Source organism: Vicugna pacos, chromosome 7, assembly GCF_048564905.1.
Source record: "Vicugna pacos chromosome 7, VicPac4, whole genome shotgun sequence".
In the NCBI taxonomy this organism is placed as follows: domain Eukaryota; kingdom Metazoa; phylum Chordata; class Mammalia; order Artiodactyla; family Camelidae; genus Vicugna; species Vicugna pacos.
This window is the reverse complement of record NC_132993.1, coordinates 46,320,417-46,330,562: the sequence shown is the minus strand read 5'-3', so window position 1 is coordinate 46,330,562 and position 10,146 is coordinate 46,320,417. Positions and strand designations below refer to the sequence as shown.

The following is a 10,146-nucleotide window of genomic DNA, read 5'->3' as shown; positions in this document are numbered from 1 at the left end:
AGGAAAAATTCAGAGATGAGACATGGAGTTCAAGAAAGTAAAGTGATTTATTAAGTGATAGTATGCTCTCAAGGGGAGGGTGAGCAGACTCAAGTGAGTAGCTGTGCTGATTTTCTTTGGCAAGCTGGTTTTATAGTGTGAAAAAATGAATAGACATAATATTCATTGGGGAGGTAAGTGTTTGGGGTCATATTTCCTGACTTTCATGCCAGCTCCACCTTCCTGAAGGGAGGAGGGATTTTTGTCCTTATTTAGTCTTGATCTGAAGTGTCATGGTGTTGGTGCATGATGCGTATTATCTGCAAGGCTAATTTTATTGTAATAAGGGCATAATAAGCAAAAGGTTTGAATGTCAGAGATTCCTGTCCTTTCTCCCCTTTCTTTGTCTGCCTCCAGGATATCTGTCAACCCAAAATGTGTTATTTCTTATCAGTCTGGAGGTTCCTGTTTTTCTTGGTCTGCCCAAAGACCCACTCCTCATTGTTCACAAGAGGTATGGTTTCCTGCCATTTGGCCAGTGCCCCTTTTCTCTGCTCATTATCTAGCTATCTGCTCAAGCAGTTAAAATAGAGTATCTGAGAAACTTTAGATTAAAAAAAAAAATTAAAAAGCACACAGAGGCAGAAATGTCTTATTCTTTCATAAATATGAAGACTTATATGCCACTTGCTCTTTCATTTGAGTTATACTATATTATTTTGCTCTTATCCAGAGAAAGCATAATGCATCAAGAGTATAAATTACTTTACTTAAAGTATGTCCCTATATATTCCTATATAGACCTAGGTAGAAAATTAAAGGAATATGTTGTTTTCAGAATGTAAAATAATATACAATTTTAAATAATCTTACCATATACTAGAGAAAATAGATTATTACAGCTTAAAAAAAAAAGGATGCTGAGGAGTTCTATGACTGATTTTCGCGTTCCTGTAGAACACCTGGGGAAGCCTAATTGAAGATTTCTGGAGCCGACACCTGATCTCAGTTTCAAACATTAAAGGGTAAACCAGCCTAAGCAGGCAGGCATCCACATTAAGGAGACACTAATAGGGACTATGTGTTCTTGCTTGATGAAGCCCAAGCAAATAAATCTTTTACTCCATGTAATAAACCTTTCACTTTCAGTATGTGATAGTCTTTCCGTCTTTAATAAATATTTATTGAGCGCCTAAATATGCCAGTCTCTGATAGAGCGGAGAAGAAATTACCAACCCTGCTCCTATGGCGCTTACACTTGTGGGAGACACTTCAATGTGTTCTACCACCCAATTATCCAAAAAAAGATATTCTCGCTTAGTAATCGAAGTTTGTAAAATCTGTCTTCAGCAAAGGGAAGGGCACGCCGACCTTGGATCAGCTCCAAGTCCAAACGGCCTGCGCCGGGTGGGTGTACGACACCCGACAGGGCAGCAGCGCCCTAGCCGGGCGGAGCTCGGAACCCGGAGGCGCGCGGCCGACACTGAGCCCCGCCCCCTGCTCGCTTCATAGCGCCCCCGCCCCCTTGAGCGAAGTGCTCAGGCTCCTCCTCCAGGCCTCGGGTCTGCGGGAGACGCCGCCGAGCGCTGGACGTCGCCTGCCCGCGAGCCTCTGAGGGGCCGCTGGGCCTCGTCCTTCCGCAGTGGCCGCGCCGCCTCCGCCCGCCCGTTTCGGAGTGTGGCGCTGCAGTCGCAGTCCCGGCCTCGGCGTTTGCTAAACAGAAGCCCCAGCGTGCCGGGAGCGTGCAACCCCTCGCCCGGCCCGGCGAGCCCAGGGCGTGAGCCGCGCTGACGGAGGATGGCAGCCTCCGGGGTGGAGAAGAGCAGCAAGAAGAAGACCGAGAAGAAACTTGCTGCTCGAGAAGAAGCTAAATTGCTGGCGGGTTTCATGGGCGTCATGAATAACATGCGAAAACAGGTACTGCCTCTTCGGAAGTGACTGCCGGCCCGGGGAGGGGGTGGGGAGGTCCGGGACGCGGGGCCGAAACCCGCGCCCTGTGGATCGCGAACCCCTTCCTCTGTCCTCGCCCATCTTTCCATTTTCACACGCCGGCGAAGCCGCTGGTCGCAGAGGGTCGCGTTAAACAGTTCTGGAGCAAAAGTGCCTCGTCGTCCGCCGAGGCTGTGGCTCCCAAGTCAGTCTCCTGGGGGACTCCTCGGGCTGGCATTCGCCGTCGGGGATCGGTTGTGTAACAGCTGTGCCCTAGTTATCTCTTTGTGAGAGGAGGATCCCTCCATTGGCCAGTCGTTTTAAGGTGTCATGAGATCTTGTGCGAAGAAGCCCATTGGCACAGCCCAAACGAAGCCCCTGAGGAAGGGAGAAGCATTGCTGGCCTGAAATGAGCTACTCTTAAATAAGGATCCCCGCCCCCCTTCTGTGTTACCCGGTTGGAGCTGGTGGAAGACAAATCCTCCAGTACGTGTTAATTTAGAGCAGAAACAGTCATGGGTAAATACCGTGCCGTCTTTTAAGGGCATTGTGCGCCTCTGTTACTAAGAGGAGTTCTTTGTTCTGTCTTTGATGAGTGGCGCGTTAGTGAGAGACTTCAGCACGTCGGCGAAAGGTGGGTTATGAAAAGAATGGATTTTCAGCGTCAGATAGTGTAGACCAGAGAGGTTTTATTTGTTTTTAAATTTCATAACATCTTATACCAATAAGCATAGGAGAGTCACTTGGGTTTTTTGTTTGTTTTGCTTTTTGATTCTTTAAGCTTTATTTCTGAACATCCAAGGAGATTTGTGGGAATGTTTCAGTTTTGTGACTGAGATTCTGTTTTTTCCAGGCAAAAGCAGGATGTTAGGATAAGTAACTGCAAAATCTAGTTTGCTTGTCTAGTGGTTCTGATAGAAATATGGACAACGGCAGAGGAATTTAAGATTTTTATGAAGATACTAACTTCTGGTTTCTTTAAGCAAACTCTGACTGCTGGGATCTTTGTTCTCCATCTCCTGACATTGTGCATGAATGCAGTAGATATTTCTGGGAGTGCCTATAAATCTTTCCCAGCCTTTGTGCTGAAGTAGTTGTGAATGCCTGAATTCAGTATTTTATGTAACTTATTTTCATGTATTTATTTTCATAGATACATTCATGTTCCTTTCATGTGAACTTTTTTTATATTTACAACACCACTGACTTCAAATTACTAGTGTACTTAACTAGTGTCTGCCTCTAAAATGAAACTGAGCACAGTTCACCAGTGCCCAAATTTGTTTCCAACAACCCTCCCACTCCCCCAGATATGTGTTTACATCTGCAGACTATAGCACTGCAAACCATTGCCTCATTCCTTATGTCGATAGCGTGCAATTAGGTTGCAGCATCAAATGTATACTAGAGGAGGAGGGGATTGTCTGAGACTGTATGTTTAGCTTTTTTGGGTTTAAAAATTGATTCATACCCATTTCTTAGACTTAGCTTTAAACAATATTAGCATCTATTTATTTATTGTTAAAATAGAAACACAGTTACTGAAATATCAGGATTCTGTTACTGAGTACGAAGGGGAAAATGGATGCTGGGTGAGCCATCAGGGATCTCAGCCACAGTGGTTAACTGACCTTAATCTGCCAGATTCTCCTTTTGTCAATGGCTTTGCTTGTTATTGAGACAGTTCTTCAGTAGCACTTTGCCCAACTTAATGGAATCCTGCATCCTATGTAAGATGCGCAGTTTCACTTTGCAGTTGATTCACATTATACTTGTTTTGTTCTGTGTAACATCGTGACACAGGAGAGACTCACCAAGGACTGACAAGGGCAGTTGATGGGTAATGGCAGAAATAGAAGCTGGTTTGAGCCAGAGGAGGACAGTTTGAAGACCAATTTTAAAAGTGTTCTTGTGCCATGGTGAATTTTTGTGTTATTATAATTTTTGTGCTTCCCCTTATGACCTCACTGGTTTGGGGATCAGGATAATGAGAACCTGGATGACAAGAGCTCCTCTATACACACCCAGAAACATTCCTACAAGAATTTAAGAGCACTGTGAAATTAGAATTCCTGAATCCCAATTCCTACTCTGCCTTTAATTAGTTCTGTAATCTTAGAAAACATGATTTAGGTCATTTCATCCCTTTGGAGCATTGAAGTCAATCCTGTACTTTGTGGCGAAAGGGATTTCTGCAGAGCCAGCAGCCTCAGCTTCCTGAGGAAGAGCCTTTTCCTCCATCATCCTTTCAGTCATTTCTAGCGTTTTGTTTTTAAGTAAACTTTCCAATGAAGTATAGGACTCATGTAAAAGGATACAAATTGTAAGAGGGTAGCTAAATGAATTATTATAAAATGAACACACCATCACCAAGGAAAGTAAACCCAATACTCCAGAAGACCTTACCTTACGCCCTTCTCGGTAACTGCACTCAAAGGTAACCAGTATTCTAACTTCTCTCACCATAGATTAGTTTTTCCTGTTTTTGAACTTGTATATACTTGTAATCATACAGTATATACTCTTGTGTCTTGGTTTCTTAAAGCCAGCATTTTGTTTGTGAGATTTATCTATATTGTGTATCGCTTTAATCCATCCTCATTGTATGTAGTATCCCATTATATGAATACACCACAATTTATCCATTCTATCATTATGGTCATTTGGGTTATTTGAGACTATTAAAAATAGTAGTAATTTGAACATTTTTGTACATGCCTTTTTTTTTAATTTTTAATTTTTTGGGTGGGGGGTGAAAGTAATTAGGTTTACTTGTTTATTTTTTAGAGGAGGTACTGGGGATTGAACCTAGGAGCTCGTGCATGCTAATCATGCACTCTACCACTTGAGCTATTCCCTCCACCCCCTGTACATACCTATTGATGTGCACATGGATGCATTTCTATTGGGAAATACCCAAGAGTGGAGTTGATGTGTCATAGGTTAGTCTACATGCAGCTTTAGTAGATACTGTTGTACAATTTCTGAAGTTTTGCCTGTTTATACTTCCACCAGCTCTGTATGAGAAAGGCTTTTGCTCTACATCCTTGCCAACACTTGATATTATCAATATTCGCAATGTTAGCCATCCAGATGGGTGCGAAGTGGCATCTTATTTAATTAGGGTCAGGACCTTCTGATTCATTTTAGAATAATGTTATTGCCTGTTAACACTAGAATGGGGCTCTACAAAGCAGGGCAGGGTCATAGTGACTACTGCATGTGTCCAATGCTGTTGCTATTGTGTTAATGAAGTCCAGAAGACCTTTAACAATTGAAAGAGAGATTTTGAGACCTTCCTGAGTACCATTATAATTTACAGTTTCCTCAGGTTAAATGAATTAAAGCATAACTGGAATTTAAAAGCTAATGTTAAAGCCCCACTGGGAATTATGCAGGAGAACCACAAACTTGCTTTGAGGATTGGATGCTAGGTGGTCACCTGGACTCACTCACTAACTAAAATGACTCGGCTTCTGTATGCTCACTCACCTCTCCAACACTGTAAATTACTATGTGATTAATCTTTAGGATCTCTTGTGAATAAACCTTCTGCATTAAATCCTTAATAGTAGAAACACTTCTTGAGCACTTGTTCTCTACCAGCCATTCAGCAAAGTGTTTTACATGCTTTGTCTCACCTAATTTTCATAACAACTCCCATTGACAACTCCTATTAGTCAGATCTTCCTATTCTTAACTGTCTTCTGTCTTTTTTTCTTTGTCTGTCCAGCTTAGGAGATATCATCTCTCTCTTCACTCTCTTTACAATGTCCCGAGCTTTCTTGGCCCTCTGTCCTTTTTTCACATCTGTTGGACAGAAAGCATTGATGATATTCACCTTCATTGTGCAAGGCTTCCAAGCACAGCTGGAGAATATCTCATTACTGGGCAGTCCTCTGCCAGGTGAGTCCTTACTTCAACTGGGCTGGCAGTACTACTGGTGAGCAATCCTACTTTCCATTTATTTTACTATTTTTCTCTAACCCGAGTCCTTTCTCTGTATTGTCACTTTCAGTAGATCTTTCCTTTTTTGATATCACAAACAAATAAAAGTCATTAGTTTGAAACTATCTAACTTTTAACTTTCCACTGCCAAATCTATAAAACTATTTTGGCACTTTATTTTTCCCCTTTTTATTCTACTACAATGGAGAAGCTGCCTTTTTTCCTTCTAAAGCTAGTGCTTTCGCCTGGGCTTTGACTCTCCCTCAGTACTAGCCTGGTCAGAAAAATTACAAAGTTGGTTATTCTATCTTTTTTGAGCATCTTTGACTTCTTCCTTCTCTGCTGGATTCTAGCCATCAGCATTTAAGCATGTTTTAACCTCTCCAGCTTTTAAACCAACCAACAAACCAATCCAATCATTCCTAGTGTCAATATTCACCTGTAAATAATACCTCTCTCCCCCTTGTTAAAACCAAAAAGTGGATAGATTCACTGCCCCTTTTTGCTCACTGTTTATTTATTTCAGTTTGGTTTTCTAATTCATCCATTCAGATGAATACTTGTTGAGAACCCACTGTATGCTGCTAGGCATTTTCCTGGATTCTGGAGTTGGCAATATGAGCAAAATCCAACAGTCCCTGTCCTCATGCAGTTTATAGTCTAGTAGGAGAATGAGATATTAGTCAAGCAGTCACACACAAAAATGTAAAATTGTGACAGTGGTAGATACTATTGAGAAGAACATGATACAAAGAGGGCTACAGATGGATGACCTGACCATCAGGAAGATTTCCCTAAGGGAGTGGTAATTGAACTGAGAGCTGAAATAAGAGTAGGTGTTAAAACTAGGCACCTTAAGAAAGAGCCTCTTAGGCAGAAGGAACAACATAGGCAGTGGCCCTGAATTGGAGACCTACTTACCATAGAATGGCAGGTATAAGAGACTGGTAAAAGGCCATGTGACTGGAGCACAGAACATAGGGTGAGGATGGTGCAAGATGAAACTGGAGAAGTAGCTAGAGATGTGCCCACGTATAGCCTTATAAATCAACTTGGGGGGGCCGTTATTCTAAAACCCTTTCAAATATGTGTGTGTGAGAGGAAGAATTGGTATTATCTGTTTTTCTTTTGAAAAATATGAGTGACTGCTCTGTGGTGAGTGAGTTAGAGAGCTCTCAGAGTGGTTGCCGGCCGACCAGACAGGAAGTTGTTGTAGTAGCCCCGTGAGATGCTCCCCTGGACTGAGGTGATAGCAGCAACAGCAATATCAATGAAGAAAAGATGATATATTTGAGATTTAGGAGGTCAGATCACCAGGACTTGGTGAAGGTAGTAACAATCATATGTGGTTGTGACAACTAATTAAGATAACTTAAAACAAGTCCTGCTAATGAGTAAGTTCTCAATAAACGTTGGCTATTTTTGTTCCTGTTGTAATGGTAGTAGTTGATTGGATGCTGAGGGGTTCAGTACAGAGTGTCATTTATGACCTCTGGGGCTCTAGAATGCATAACTTAGGTGGATGATGACACTATTCACTGAGAGAGGAGATACTGGAAATGGATCAAGGCTTTGAGGAAAGGATTATAATTTGTTTTACATGTGTTTGGTTTGCACTGCCCATGAGACACTGAGGTATATGATGAGTTGACAGGTCTGGAGAGTTGTGGGTTAAAAGTGTAAATTTGTGAATTATCTGCAAATAGAACTTCTTTATTGAAGCTGTGGAGAGTCAAAAGTCTAGGATAAAGTCTAGGTCAGGAATGAGCCTGTAAAGGAGACAAAAAAAAAAAAAAAAGGAATGGCTAAAGAGTAGGAGGAAAAGGAAAGTTTTGAGAATCAGAGAAGAAATTGTTTCAGAAGGAAGATGGCAAGTTTTGAAGCCTAAGAGAAGGCAGAGTAAGATTAGAACTAAAAGAGTGCTTCTAGAAAGTAGCAACAAAGAGGAGTTGATTGACTGTAGTGAGAGTTGTCTTGATGGGGAGACAGAGATGGAAGTCAGATAAGCATGAGTGGAGTATGAGAAAATTGAGACAGCTTATTTGAGAAATTTGGCCCTGAAGAGAGTGAAGGAATCATTTGAAGGCTTTTGGTTTTGTTTGTTTAAATGGGAGGTACATGTATGTTTAAAAACTAGTGGGAAGTGTTCATTTCAGGTGGAAAGGTTGAAAATATGTGAGACAAAATGAGTAGTTGATAGATGATTCCTGAGATGAAATCCAAATTAAAGGTGATCAGTCTCATATGGGGAGAGGACGGTTCCTCTTCCAAACAAGTGGGAAGGAGGAAAGAGTTGGTAGGTGTGTGGGTGGGTGTGTTTGGAATCAAGAGAATGAAGGAGTTTCTTTACACAGGCTTTTGTTTTCTCTGGGGAGTAGGAGATGAGATAATCTGCTAAAATAAAGGAGGAAGATGAAGCTGGAGTTTGAAAAAAAGCAGTTTTTGTGAAGAATAGAAATGGTGTGATGGCTGGCTGTGATTTTTGAGGTTAATTATCATGAACTTACAGTGAATATTTATCCTTAACCTGGCCTTCAAAGCTGTGTCTGATCTGGTCCCAACCTCCTTCTCCAGTAAGATCTCCTACCACTTTTCTCTTAGCCATTTCACTCCAGCCATCTGTCTGCATCATGTTCTTCTACCTACCACTGTCACTGTTCCCTTCCTACTCATGCTTCAGTTCTTACTGTAAAAGCCACTTCCTCCCTGACTACCCTAGATTATGCCTAAGCCCTCTGTTGCATATACTCTTACAGTACTCTATTCCATTCCTTCATGCATTTATTGACTCTGTAAAAGCAATAAACATTTTTTAGTTTAATGTGTGTCTTTGCTAGTAGGTGCTAAGCCCTTTGAGGGCCAGAATTGTGTTTGGCTTATTCAGCTGTGTTGCCAACATGTACCACATAGGTGCTCAGAGGTTTGTTAATAGTTGATGTCGTAGGTATGGTTGATAACACCCAGAGGAAGAGGGCACAATAAGACGTGGACATTGGATGAAACTGGGGGAGCATCAACATTTTAAAGAGTAGGAAGAAAAATGCATTGGAAGTTAAGGAGTGGGAGGAAGAAAGCAGGGAATAATATCACTGAAACCAAGGTATAAGTTACAAAGAAGAAGAGACAGTCAGGAGTACCAAATGGTACAGAAGGTCAAAAAAAGATAAAATGTCTGATGGATTTGAAAATTGGTGGTTTTAGCAAGTAACATTTTAATGGAATGCTGGAGAAAAAAGCAAATTGTAGAAGACAAAGTAGGGACAGAGTGGTGAGTACATGTATGTGGGGAGGTGGGTGCCACCTGTGTGGCCCAAGGTTTCCTGGATGGGATTAATGTTCTTCTGCTAAACTTCAGTAGTATGACTAGTGCATACTGTCATCATGACACCACATGTGTGTTGAATGAAAGAGTACAGAGGCACATCTTAAAGAAAGACATGATTGTGTTAAAATTCCCTTTTGAGAAGAGAAAAGATTTGGGAGATGTAATAATCAAGGTAAAGTCCTCTAGCCTTTATCGGGGACACTGCCTTCACTGCACATCAGCTTAGACTATTCACAGTCTGTTTCTCTTCTAGAATTTCAAATCCTGAAGACAGGGAATCTGATAGACACAGTTTTGATTAAATGTTAATTCTTTGAATAAATTATCTGTGCTAAGCAGAGGAGGGCCATGCAGCACAAACATGATCTTGAAAGGCCCATTTTATGTATTGAGGCCATTTTCCAAGAAGGAGGAGTTGTAAGTCAGGTAGTTACTCCAATTGGCATCTACTACAAAAATTCATATCAGTGAAATAGCTGACATATATTTTGGTACCTAATAATACAGCATATAATTTAGTTACACCCTGTTGAGCTGTCAAACTGGGGTTGATTAATTAACATTTAAGACAGTCTCAAGAATATGCCATCTTATTTCAGGTTAGCTTACTGGAAAATGGTGTGCCAGGATTAAATGAGTTCTTAGACCTTCTCTTTGAGTTACAATTAAATTGAATCACAGCTTAATATTATTCTGTAAGCTTATATGGTGAAAAATTATGTTTAAATGGTTTTGTGTCTTCTATAAAACTTTTACAACCCAATCCAAAAATGGGCAAAAGACCTAAACAAGCAGTTCTCCAAGGAAGACATACAAATGATCAATAGGCACGTGAAAAAATGCTCAATATCACTAATTATCAGAGAAATGCAAATCAAAACTACAGTGATATCACCTCACACCAGTCAGAATGGCCATCATTCACAAATCCATAAATGACAAATGCTGGAGAGGCTGTGGAGAAA

The 10,146-nt window shown here is 41.2% G+C and overlaps 1 protein-coding gene across 6 annotated transcripts in view; it reads left to right on the top strand.

Moving 5' to 3' along the window:
- Window positions 1-1,515: 1,515 nt before the first annotated feature.
- The window catches only part of KLHL7 (kelch like family member 7), a 58,016-nt gene continuing 49,385 nt past the window's right edge, over window positions 1,516-10,146 (top strand). For 2 of the 6 annotated variants that reach the window (XM_006201796.2, XM_006201798.3), the window contains exon 1: window positions 1,516-1,896. In XM_006201796.2, the coding sequence (XP_006201858.1) occupies window positions 1,777-1,896 (120 nt within the window). In that variant the 5' untranslated portion in view covers window positions 1,516-1,776. Of the gene's footprint in view, window positions 1,897-2,407; window positions 2,543-7,421; window positions 9,125-10,146 lie in introns of those variants that run through there. The other 4 variants (XM_072964859.1, XM_031674297.2, XM_072964855.1 and 1 more) reach the window with 4 other exon arrangements.